This window comes from Diplotaxodon limnothrissa, linkage group LG17 (assembly GCF_057381915.1).
Source record: "Diplotaxodon limnothrissa isolate DT_005_m linkage group LG17, D_limnothrissa_male_GT1.1, whole genome shotgun sequence".
Taxonomy (NCBI): domain Eukaryota; kingdom Metazoa; phylum Chordata; class Actinopteri; order Cichliformes; family Cichlidae; genus Diplotaxodon; species Diplotaxodon limnothrissa.
Genome location: NC_140612.1, coordinates 31,510,487 through 31,523,517, shown reverse-complemented (window position 1 = coordinate 31,523,517; position 13,031 = coordinate 31,510,487). Strand labels below are relative to the sequence as shown.

Below are 13,031 nucleotides of genomic sequence, written 5' to 3'. Positions count from 1 at the left end.
TACAGCGAACTCATATTTAGAACAAAGTTTGAGATGAGGTTATGTTTAAAGCATGATCTCACATAAAACAAATTTGCTAACAGGGTATTGTGAGGTTATAATTATTATACACATTGGTTCATGGTGCAGTCAGATAGTTGTTTATACTTGAATTTGTAGTGTAGGCTGTAGAGGTGGCAACTTTAATCTGCCCTCATCTTTTTTTGTAATGAAATAGAAAAGTGAGCTGAGCCACCATCAAAATTGGATCCTGCTTGGTTGTAATAAATGTACCTTAAATAACTTTTCTTCCTCATTCTCATGGTCAATTTAAACTTCAGAAAGTCCTTTTGACCATGTCCAAATGGCAATACGCATTCAGTTCCCACCTTGTGATTGGCTATTTAGATATTTACATTACTAAGCAGTTAAACTAGAGCACCTAATGTAGTGGCTGCTGAGCGTAAATTTACTGAAATTACTTCAGGTTGTGCCCAACAAATATATGAGGACAACAAAAAAACAACAACAGACACAGTTTTTTTTTTTTAACATTTAATAGCCAATAAAAATATATTCCAGTTTATGTAATGGGAAAACATCCCAGCCAAAAAGAAAAAAAAAAAAGCCCATAGAAACATTTTAATATTCTGGTTACAGAAACAGTACAGATGAGTTTTGAATTAAAACAGCATCTGACAATATGCTGTAAAATCTTAAACTTTACATTCTGATATACCTTTAAATACATGCTGGTTATTTGTACAATTTTCTTCTTGAGTAAAAAAATAGGGAATAAAATCTTCCTCTTTTTTTTCCTGAATGATATTCTCTGCTTTTGCTGCTGCTGATGTTTCTGCCTGGTAGCTACTGTCCAGGCTGGCTATGAGTTTAACACGCACGTTAATTACCAACTAAAAACCCGGACTCTGAAAAAATGTAGGCAATTTAAGTGCCGAATGAGAAACAACTGAATGAGAAATATCACTTTACGTGGCAAAAGTAGTTTAACAGTATTGTGCAAATGCAATAAAACCTTTTAAATTTTATGTTCAATCTCCACCGGGTCTACAACAAACCTGAACAATTAACAATGTTGCTGTTGATGATTTAATTAACCAAATTTTCTAAGCTTCAGATTATTAAATCATATTAATAGACCACTCTAGGCTTCATTTGTTTAGAACCGTTTATCAGCTTAGGTGATATTTAATTTTCTGAAATCTCTTTACATAAAGCGAACACAAATTCCTTACTATGCGACGTAAACCAATCACCTTTATGCCACTTGATTTAAAACACAGGTATACCTCCAAACTAGTTCTCTGTGAGGTAGTGCAGGTTGTCAGGCTCCTGTAATTTTCTTGTCTTTTTAAGCTGGACTGACATTGACGTTTTCCTTCCTTTCCCTTTCCTTCAAACACATTATAATATTCAGAAAGTGCTGCAAAAAAACCCCCTTTTCTTTCCTTCACAATTTCAGCGATTGCCGGATAAAGTTATGCCGCAGGCTTGCTCGTCCACTTCAATATGCACCAGCTGACAACAGTTAGTTAACTAAAATTACAATGTAGACACTTATCACTGCTCGTGTCTGTTAAAAAGGATAGGAATAAAAGTCATCACGACAATGTAATAACAGATTTAAAAACCTGCTGGTGGTAAAATACACAAACCTGTTATGCCCAAGTAAAATAATAAGAGATTAAAATAATATCTGAAGATGTCTTTTAGCTCTAGACTAGGAAGACTTGTTTGTTAAAGGCTGGCTGGTGTGAGACAACTGACTGAAAGGAAATATTGCTACACTTACTGGAAAAGAAAGAGTATGAGAAACATCCTGGAAAACTGGAAGGTTTGCAGCATGTTTTGTTTTTGCTAAAGACTCAAAGGGTGAGGTCAAGGGTAAAATCTGTATTCAACAGACTAAACCAAATTTTTTTTGAACATGATGTTACTTGTGATAGCTTTGTGCAACAAGAGACTTGGCTTGGAGCAAACAGAGTCAGGCTTCCTAACGATAGAGTGCAGAGGAGGTACAGAGTGTGTGTTTAAGTACGTGTGTGTGTGATTTGGAATAGGAAGTGGTGCATCCATATGAGGTGTAAGAAGTAGCCTCCGGGAAGGGTGCGTGTGTAGAACGAGGGTGTGAAGCTGCATCAATACTTGTTGCTGGAGTCCTTAGCAAAGCGGCTGGCATAGGCTTCATAGATGGAGTCCAGGAATGAGCTGTCGTTCTGAAATACACAAGCAGGCAACTTCATACAAAATCCTCAAGTGTGTGTGTTTGTTTTTGCTTATTCTCTGTTTTTCTCTTTGCAAACAAAACAACTGCACTGATTTGGCTACAACGTGAGCACAACAACTGGACAGCGAGCCCCGTTGTGAAGCCATAATAGACCACAAACTTTAAGGAATAATCACCTGTATCAGATGCAGCAGTGTGGCTTGAAGCTGACTTCTGGAAAGGATTCTGACCTCCTCCTGCAGAGGGGGTCTGGGCACAGTTGAGGGTGTGTGGGAGCTCTCCTGACCAACTGCAGACAACCCACTGCTAGGCTTTGTCTGAGTGAACATACTCGGGGAAAGGAGCAGATTTGGGGCAACAGTGGCTGGTATCCTCTGAGGCGAGATCACCTACACAGACAGGGAGCACTGTACTGTTGCAGCTATCAAGTCACCAATTTAACTAGCATTTGCCATTTGCTCTGTTTATATAATTGATAAAATCAACTACTAACTGTTTACACTGGGCTTTACCTGTAACTGCAGCGCAGCTTTCTGACCTGCAGTGGCTACAGTTGGGTTTGGAATTGTGCCTAAAATCACGCATGCACCCTGGTTTTGGGCTGGCCCCAGGAATCGAGGAGCCAGTCCTGGACAGATCCGAGGTGGCTCACTAGAGGCCAGGCTCTGCTCCTGCTGGACCAACTGGAGCTTTTGGAGGAGCTCATGAGGTGACACCATACCTGGCACGTGAGACAATCCTGACGAGAAAGCACGAAGGTACCAAAAACAAGAATTACTTTTAATGAGCAGCTAAACAGGTGCACCTAATGAAGTGGTTGGTGAGTGCACTCTACAGTAAATCATTTCCAAAAGTGTGGATTTCCGTGCATTGTGCATGCATGTACATGTATGAGCTCCAGTCCTGTGGGAAACACTGCAATGGAACTTACTACAGATAATGTGTCTTGTAACTGGGAAAAAAAATAGTTCCTCTGCAGTTTCTTAATTTAACTACTGTTTATATGTAGTTTCAAATTATTGGAAAAACTGGTTAGAGCTTCAGTAACGATCGGCTTAAGTTTGTGCACAACACTAAAACCCTGCTAGTTAGCGACTGCAAACAATAAAAAACTTGAATACTATACCTTGTGAAGGTTGAATGACTTGATTACTGGTCACCTGAGATGACAACAAACCTGGTAAAGCAAGGAGAATCCCATTAAAACTATAGAAAAGTTATTCTTCCCATAGTTTATTAGCATTGTAATTATAAAAATGTATGTAGCACACTGATTCAGTACAGGGTTAGCTTGTTTGTTTGTGAACACTTAACACAAAAGATTTTCCCACCTGTTCCCTGTGCAGCTGGAGCAGTCTGGCTGTTTTGCTTAATTTCAGGTTGAGAATTGGACAAGCTGATAAACAGCTGCTGGCTTTGTTGTGCTTGAAGGTGAGAGCGTGACACAGAATTCACCATTACAGGCTGGGAGGAGAGATGAGGGTTCTGCTGTAGAGAGGAAGGGTTGGAGCAACAATTAGGGGCCGCAGAGGAGAAAGAGGTGGTGGGTAGAGGAGGTGGTTGGGTTTGGAAAAGTCTCCTGATTGGATCAGGATGAAGCTGATGCTGGTGATGGTGTTGTTGTTGCTGATGGTGGTAAAGATGATGGTGGTGGTGGTGATGCTCCAGCGGCACCCCGTTGTCACACAGCCGGTTCTCGGGGGACTCGGACACGGTCTGAAGCACCCCTCCCACAGTCCCGACACCTCTCTGTCCCTGCATGAGCTTTGCGATGGCCGGGCAGTGCTGCTGCTGGTGAGCGCTTGAGGGACTCTGCAACAAGCCAGAAACAACATTTGCTCCATCTTCCACAGCCTTGATTCCTCCATCAGAGGCCACATTTCTGCCAGAGTTCACTGTATCATCGTAGGTGAGTGTGCGAGCTACAGGCGGGCGAGATACTTTTCCCGCTGATGATCCCAGTGCTGGAGCATTTGCAAAAGGGTCAGAGTCAGGTTTAGTTGAACGTTGCTGAGAGCCAAACAGAGTAGCCAAAGAAAGAGACTTGGGCTCAGCACCTTCATTGTCCTAGATGAGAGAAGCACAGTAGAATAAGAAAGATGATGAGTTAGAGGCACAAACAGAAACAACACTAGCAGGGTTTTATACACAACAATGGAAGAAAACCATTACAAACTCTCTTTTGTACATGAAAAATGTGATTTTAACAGGGTTAAACTGGGTGTTCTACCTGAGTGTTTGGTTTAACGGGTATTGGTTTAATCAGGTGGGGGTTTCCATAAAGAACACTGCTGCCACCAATCTCCTTTGGCTCTGAGGTTGATTTTTCCTAAGACAGGTGCACAGAGAGAATAGACAAAGGACAGACAATTAACAAAATAAGTAAATAAATACATAAAAACTATATCACAAAAATTGCCAAAAAAGTAGATTACTATAAGTGACTAACTGAGGATCCTAGAAAATACTCCCTGCATCCTATAGGTCTAAATGAACAAATGTAAATGCAAAGATTATTAGGGCTTAGCTATTCCCAGCATTTTAATCTGTGTTGTTCTAATTGTTTTATTCTCTTCAAAATCCTACAGTGTGCACATACCTTATCATACTCTGTGCGGGCTTTGGTTAACATCTGGATGATGTCCACTCCCTTTGCTTCACCTTTTCCCCCTCCCCCTGCTCTTACTTCTCCTGGGGATAACCAACCACCCTGGGACTGAGCCAGGACCTGCTCCTGCTGGGTCAGACTGCACACATGAATAAAAGAGTCTTCTGTCAAGCTTTGGCAGCTGGTCCATAACTCATTAGTCATTTTTAAGCACACCAAATCTTGTTTTGAAGATCATCCAATTACAGTTACTTACATCTTCATCCTCTGGGCGATGCGCTGACAGTCCTCCTTATCATAGAACCAAATCCCATGGATTGCCACTGGGGAAGAAGACAGAATTGAACTTTTGAGCACATTACATTAACAAAAATCCAGCAAATTATTTGCAGTAATGACCCTGTTGAAAATCTAGTTAGCTTGGTGTAATAATAAAACTGTCTGCTCAGTCCAGGTCAGCAGACAACAAAATGAGTTTCCCAGACAATTGAATGAATGTGTAGCCATGCTGTAGCACAATTTTGCTGCAATGACGTCAGTGCAGACCTAACAGATAGATAAACTGTTTATTATTAGCCCTGGTGGATATAACCCCAGGGTTTAAAATGAGTCATTTCCCAGCCAAGCCAATAGGAACAAAAGCCAGCGATGCAATTATACAATGAAACATGGGCCCCAGGAGTGCCCTGATCTACGTAAACACGGTCAGCAAGGGAGGAAAAAGACACTTGCCCAGTTTTGTAGATGGGATGAACTATTTTACAAAGTGATTAATTTTACTGTTTGCATTTGTGCTTTCTTTTGAAAAATTTATCGTTGTTGCATAACCACTTAATTGCAGCCACTAAGGAAGGGCTTAGAATTTTGCATGGAAAAAATTAATTTCCCGTGATGTTCTAAAGAAGCCCAGATCCTGAAGTCGTTGAACTTTTTCCTTTATCAACTTGGATGTTCAACCTGCATGACAAGTTTATCAAATGAGAAGACATGTGAGTGGAGGGCTCTAGCAATACTCATGGTGCTACTCTGCCCAAGACAAAAACAACTTTGCTGCTGTTTGATGATGTCTGGGGAAGATCCCAATCCCCAAAAAGAAAAGAGGCAAAGAGTAAAAGATATGAGAGTAAATTAAGTACAGAGAAAAACTTAAGTAACGCAAAGATAAGTAAATAAGGTAAAAAAAAAAAAAAAAAAAGAGCAATCAGTGGGGTCTATACCATGACTAAGTTTTTATGTAATCCAATTGAATACAAGACACATTCCCACACACACACACAGACATGAACAAAAATACACACCCACTTGGCTACAAATGGGGCTGGGTAAGGCATCGAGGTCAAAGTGGATGAGGGGAACAGACAGAGAGGGAGAGGCTAAGACACATACGTACACAGAGAGTTCAGTTGAGCCTGGGAAAATAAGCCCAGGACCAAATAAGTAACTGCAGTGGGAGGCTGACTGGTGGAGCCAGAGCCACTTAGTGCTCAGTGTGCTCACAGGGGATGAGACTATTCGACAGAGACGGAGAGAGACACGGTGAAAGTCTGACAGCTGGAAAATGGAGGAAAAATGAGCAAGATGAATGGAAAGAAGTGAAGTGTGTTACAGGGGAGATCGTTAAGCACATCAAAATAGAAACATGTCAGTGAATACTAAAAAGAACCTGTGACATTTCAGACATTAGACACTCCATTTGGCCAGCATGTTGCTCTCTCTCAGTCTCAAAGAAAGGGAGAAGAAGATAAGATAAAAGATGTGCATGTGCTTTTAAAATAGAAGACTTCCACACCAACAGGACCTGTAGAAACTATATCAACAAGATAGGAAAGAGAAAAAAAGAGTGAGGGCGATAGAGCGATACAGAGAGAGAGCGAGCGAGAGAGCCGAAAAGTGGTTGTGGCCATAAGGTTACAAATTCGAGAGGGAGAAAGAGAGAGCTCCACTCGACACTGGAAATTGAAAGAGAAAGACAGAGGGGTTTTTGAAATGTATGCCTCGAGCAAAGTACCAAACCAACTCGACCGGGAACTCCACTGAACGGCCACGTGGGACGACAACTTCAGCAGGACTACAACTTAAGCTTGAGACTGATATCAGGAAGAGTGACAGCTTCAAAAACCACCACAGACACAGCCTGTCTGTTACGGTTTGAACAAAATATATTGGAAACCCAGCAAAGCCTGTAAGTGATTCACAACTGAACCTGTGTGGTCCTTTGAAACCCTCTGCGCCTACGATATAGCAGCCCATCAGAAAGCACCAGCCTTTAGAAACTCTTCAACGGGACACTTTAAAAAAAAAAAGTCTTGTGTTTTATGTTTGAGAAACAACGCTTAAAGTTGACATTTCAGTTACTCTGTTACTGTGAGACTGTTTACCTTTAGTAGAGTCATAAATTCAGCCAAATTTACAAGCAGAAGTGATGACCAAGATAAATTTGGTACACTTTCACTGCAGTATGAGATTACCTTTGTGAAGGAAGTTCATAGTATCAGTCATGAGGAAGAGTAATAACATCCTTTTCGCCAGCGTTTAGTTTCCTGGAGGTTTTTCAGGAATTACGTGCTCCTGAAGTAAAGCAAACTGATGCTGTTGCATGAGAGGACATTTCAGGGAAAACTGGAGGAGGAGTAAATATTGACATTCACAGCTAGTAAAGTCTCGTATACCACTTCTGTTACACCTTCCTCTTGAGACTTAACTGCAAGGATGTTCAAATTGCTCTTCTGCATCTGAAACCCTCATAATAAAGAACTACTGGGAAACCTGTATGTGTACAACCTGATATTTACACAGCGCCATCAGTAGATCTGTGGTCCTAAAGAAGAAAAAGGAAGCGGAGCATCGCGTTTGGCATCTATTGGCCAGATAAGTAATTACTGGCACTGCTTTTTAATATCAGTTCTGAGCAATTTTTACGTTGTGGAGACAGAAAGAGGTAATATCATCATCGGACTGTGAGAACACTGAGAGATCATGCTGAGGGGCCTGTTTGAGAGGAAACCTAAACATGAGAGGCTGCAGGAGGAACCCGAAGTCAGATTTAGAGGATTGCTGGTGACAGAGAGAGACCTGGGATATCGATACATCCCACCTGGAGGTAAGAATCTCCATATAGCCATTGATGTACTTCTTAGATATATGACATACCAGACATACCAGTGGATTACATACCAGACGATCCGACCCACATCAGTGTTAAATCTAAGTGCTGATATTAGGGGTGGAAATGACTGATTAGGATGATGCTCACGACCTTTTACCTGTTTTATTTGTAGCACTTTGGTCAACATTGTTGGATGTAAAGTGCGTTATAAATAAAGATGCTATGCTATGCTATCACAGTACATCGATTTGTAATACACTAGAAGTCCACATTGCATGAAAGCATCTGTGCAACTGAAGAGAAAGAGTAAAAAGCACAGAAGTCAGGGTGTGTCAACTGTCATTATCATATCATTTTAACCGCACATCGATTCATCTTATTACCTCACTGATGTTTTTCCACCCACTGTGTTGAAACAGAAGTCTGTTAACTTCTCATCACCTAATCCTCATTCATTTGTTAACCACTGCCACAAAAAGTCATTAAAGCGCGACTCTGGTAAGTCAAATTTGTGAGTCCATTTGACATGCTTATGCATGATAATAAAAAGGCAGATTTTTGTTACCAGGGTACAGATAGTATAGTGCAAGAAAAAACAATACAATTTACTGCTGGACTGATAATGAGTTCTAACCAAAGCTGCAAGAAAGATTCGAAAATTTGTCAAAATCATAAAAATTAGATCATACAAGTTTTAGCTCTATATTGCTCATCAGCAACAACCAAAATTCACAAAAATCAGCTGAACAGCTGTATGTGAATAACGGGGCAACTGAACATTACAAGTGCAGATGCTAGACAGGACTCTAAATAGTCTTCCTTTTAATCATGTAGACTAAGATATGTGCCTGGATAAATAATGCCTTGCTTTGGGCAAATATCTCCTCCCTAAATATTGCCTTGTTCTTTGGTATATCTCCGTGCTTTATTTTTAGCATTGGTTGCCACTTTGTGCCAACGGTCATTCCAGGAAGTTACAGCAGCGCTGAGAGCAACATGTTTATCTAATGATAAGATTCCACGGCCCCGTCCACACAGAGGTCATGGCGCATTAGGACTGGCAGCATTACCAGCAGCTTATGATTCAGACAATGAAGAACCATTTACAGCAATATAAATTTTGGCCCTGTTTATGCAGTTTTCTGGAAGGACACCACACAAACACCATCATCCTGGAACCGCTCAGTGAATGTTGGCTTAGTCATGCTGAACTTGAGATGTTTTTCACAGCATCTGAGGTGCAGTTTGTGTGGTTGTTTTAATACCATTGTTTGTTTCTGCTACTATTGTTTTGCATAGCTCCTTTTCTGATGTTTTATCATCTTTATTCAATCATCGTAATCAAATAGAGTCATTAGGGTAGACCATTAGGTTTGCCATGTAACCACCGACTCTTTGAGTCATAACTCCTCCCCATAATTGCATTTTATCAGAGGAAACCATCATTAACTGTGTTTTGATTACTAGTTTTATATGCTGTTAAAGTTTGCTCCTTCCATGGATAAGCTTGTTAGCTCACTTTAGATTCATTCTCCATTACTGATGCTCTGACCACAGGCCAGCGTTATCACAGATCATCTTTAATGCACCCCGAGTGCATTTAAGGCTGGTGCAAAAGGTGTAATGAGGTCACTGAGCAAAGTTTATGCCAGACGCATCATTGCTCTGAGCCTTCAGGATGTTTAATAATGGCTTTGTGTCAGTAAGAAAAATGAAGCACTACAGTAAGAGGATCAAAGCAGGCACAAGGAATTCAGTGGTATCTAAACACAGCATTCCACCTGCCATTTACTAAGCCTGATGGAGGGAGACCGAGGCAGGGAGGGAGGTCTGTGTGTGCCAGCGACTTCTGAGTGTATGTATGTGTGTTTAGATTATCAGTGACAGTTGCAGCGTATCTAATCTCCGCTGGCTGATTTTGTAGTGCTGTCAGACTCTTGTCCCAGAGCCACACTCAACAATGTGTTTGTATATGTGGGAGCCATATGTAGGTCTCGGAGTCAGCCTGATAAAATTCACTGGAGTACCTTAGCTTAGTTCCTTATATGGAATTACTAGTTCCTACTTTAATGAAGTGCATGCTGGACTCTTTGGGCACTTTTATCATGTCATCATCTTTTACATCGATATCTTGTGGATATCGATGCAGTTGTCTTTTTTTAGTGTAAACATTTCAAACGATACAGAGTCTTTGATAGTCTTTGAATTGACTAATCTTCAGAAGTTTAGGTAAAATACTTTACTTCCCCTTTTGGTGTGATGGTAAAAACACTAGCAGTAAGAAAGCACAGTTCACATGGCATTAAATCACTGCAGTGTATTCAGTCAGTCAGTTTCTCCTTACATCGTGCGTTGCGGTAAAGCAGGAACGGGTCCTGGAGCTGGAAGTCCAGGTCTTTGGTGAGTGGCTCTGTCAGATTCTGCATGCTGAGCCGGTTCATAATGGTAAAACCATGCCTAGGAGAGGCCAACCTGAAATTTGAAGACAGCAGAATATAGTGTCATATTCTATGTAGTCCTGTGGAAAAACTAAGTATGTCACGTAGCTTGCAGAACCACTGTCAGCAGTAATAATAATTTCACTGTCTCACTTTATCAGTCTCTCAAATCATTGTGGAGGAATTTTGGCCCACTCTGCTTTACAGTGGAGCTTCTTTTCATTGAGGTTTCCAGGCATTCATTTATGTGCAGCTCTCTTAAGGTTCCACCACAGAATTTCAGTCATGTTGAGGTTGAGGTCTGGACTTTGACTGGGTCACTGCACCATCTTCATTAGTTTCTTTTTCAGTCATTCTGTTGCAGATTTACTGCTATGCTTGGGATTATTGTCATCTTGCGTGACCCAATTTCAGCCAAGCATTAGATGTCAAACAGATGGCCCCAGATCTGATCCTCATGGTGGGCTCAATTACCACAAGGTATCCAGGTCCTGTCACTGCAAAACAAGCCTAAATCATCAACCCTCCACCACCGTGCTCGACAGCTGGTATGATGCGTTTGTTCTGATATGCTGAGTTTGGTTTTCTCAGCTCTGTGCATCTCCACTTTTGCCTCATCTCTCAAAAGGACAGGATTCTTGTGGTTTATTCAGATGCAGCTTTGCAAACCTAAGCTGTGCTGCTATGTTCTGTTAAAAGAAAAGAGGCTTTCTCTTGGTAACCTTGCAGTTTCCCTGAGCATTGCTGCACCGCCAAAACTTTTGCTTTTGTAGAGGTCACGTTATATATTATTATAGTTTTGTATATTATCAAACTCAGTTCAGTTTTGTTACGTCCCGTTCATGCCAGCTTAACAGTTTGTAATTTAGTAAATGTGTCACAAATGACAATGATTAACAGTGTTAACATTTTCATTACCTTGTATATATAAAAAGAGTACCTTCCACTTCTGTCTTCTCCTTAAAACAAATAAGACAACATTAAAGCAACTCCATGTCATAATTGCTCAACCTTATCTCTGTTGATATTAACTTGTGCACCAGCTCGCTATTCTTTCAAAAAGAAGTCCAGTATTTCGACTTTTTGTAGGTGACGAAATAGTCAAAATAGCACATTTCAGGGAACTCTCCAAATATAATGTGAAGTAAAACATAACATAGAAACAACAATTTTTATTTTTATGGAAAATAACGTTAATAACAATAGTCTCTTACTCCTATAAGCTGAGTTAGTTTCAATCTGTCAAAGCGCGCCGAACGGGCAGTGACAAAGCTAAGTTAGCACATGATACATTCACCAACCCTCCGGCTTACCCACTCATTTGTCCTGTTGTTGTAAGTATACAGGGCAACTTGGCTCGCCAGGTCCACAATGTTATTGATGTATGGGTCTTGTCGCTGCAGAGCAGCCAGACTTATATCCAGTCCTTTAGCGGCAAGAGAGCTACTGCTACCTGCTGAAGTCGCTGTCATTGTTCCCTATGGAGACGCTAGCTTGTCAACTAGCTTTAACGGCTACCGACTCACAGTAAGAAGAGGTAAAATCCAAACAAACGGAAAGGAAAAGGGAGATAAATCGATGGCTGCACAGTATTCTATTTTTCAAGTTAAAAATTGATAGTTAAAAAACTAAGTCAAGCGCTCCCTAGCTCTAACTGCTACGAGTGAGTTTGAAAATGGCCATATTTCACCGAGATTGTAAACAACGAAGACGTGAGTAGTTGCGCAGCAGCTGCCGATTTCAGCCTTGACAATCAACGTCGAGAAATCGATGGAGCTGTCCTGCAGTCAACTGCACTGAATTTCCTATATATTTCCTTATACAAACCGTCCATGATTATATCAGTATGTACATTATGCTCTCTAGCTGCAGGTAGCATTCATTTAATTATATCTCTGTCATCAGTACAGACTATACTGACGTCAGATGAGGTAATGTTATATCAAAAGGGCTTGCTAAATTATTTATATTGTCTATATATAATAATGGTATTGTTATGTAGTGTGTGTGTGTGTGTGTGTGTGTGTGTGTGTGTGTGTGTGTGTGTGTGTGTGTGTGTGTGACAGAAAGAAATTATATTTTGCTGTACACTGAGAGTTCATTAGTATTTTTTTTTTTAATTTAAAGCTATCTTGTTTCATGCTACATTAATTGTGTGTGTGTCCTAAAAGTAAGCAGCTGACGTTTCTCTTTTATCATTCACCTTTCTGTTAAGTAGGGTATATTTCAGTGATGATTACTGATGGCACCATATCCTCTCTAACACCACCCTTCAAATGCACTAGGAGGCGCCAAAGGGATGGCTAAATCGGGCATCCATCCTTTCCCATTTCATCGCAAGAGCTGGACTTGATCTAAATGCAAAGGAAGAATACAAACAGGCGTATTTGTAAGAAGGCTTACATTGCAAATATATTTAATGTCTTGTTGTCTACATAAAAAGAAGAGTAGACACAAGCAGTCAAAAGCAAAACCACTTATATTCTAAAATGGACATCTATCCATCTTAAAAGATTTCCGTTTCATAAGAAAATAACCTCTGTCTCAGTGTCGAGATAGATTTTTCTTAATTGCATTTTTTTTCTGGTTCTGAGTCACATCAGGAGTTTTTCAGCCATTTGTGCTCAATAAGGAGTGATAAAGAGGAGAGAA

At 40.6% G+C, this 13,031-nt stretch overlaps 2 protein-coding genes across 2 annotated transcripts in view; one reads left to right on the top strand and one right to left on the bottom strand.

Annotated features, from left to right (window-relative positions):
• Positions 1-1,143: 1,143 nt before the first annotated feature.
• Positions 1,144-12,065, bottom strand: dcp1b (decapping mRNA 1B). The gene is made up of 11 exons (XM_085376078.1): positions 11,693-12,065; positions 11,298-11,338; positions 10,286-10,413; positions 5,092-5,158; positions 4,827-4,974; positions 4,458-4,556; positions 3,559-4,294; positions 3,354-3,404; positions 2,740-2,966; positions 2,404-2,616; positions 1,144-2,216 (listed from the first exon to the last, which is right to left on the bottom strand). The coding sequence occupies exons 1-11, from the start codon at positions 11,849-11,851 to the stop codon at positions 2,139-2,141; spliced, it is 1,947 nt and encodes a 648-aa protein (XP_085232204.1). The 5' UTR covers positions 11,852-12,065; the 3' UTR covers positions 1,144-2,138.
• cacna1c (calcium channel, voltage-dependent, L type, alpha 1C subunit) overlaps positions 7,788-13,031 on the top strand; it is a 238,265-nt gene continuing 233,021 nt past the window's right edge. Inside the window, exon 1 of the mRNA XM_085376077.1 lies at positions 7,788-7,935. Coding sequence (XP_085232203.1) covers positions 7,812-7,935 — 124 coding nt within the window. The 5' untranslated portion in view covers positions 7,788-7,811. The remainder of the gene's footprint in view (positions 7,936-13,031) is intronic.

Coding starts and splice junctions, on each gene's coding strand:
- dcp1b (XM_085376078.1), bottom strand. CDS start 11,851: ATGACAGCGACTTCAGCAGGTAGCAGTAGCTCTCTTGCCGCTAAAGGA. Junction 5,159..10,285: donor GCTTTACCGCAACGCACGAT/GTAAGGAGAAAC, acceptor CTTCTTCCCCAG/TGGCAATCCATGGGATTTGG. Junction 2,617..2,739: donor AAGCTGCGCTGCAGTTACAG/GTAAAGCCCAGT, acceptor CTGTCTGTGTAG/GTGATCTCGCCTCAGAGGAT.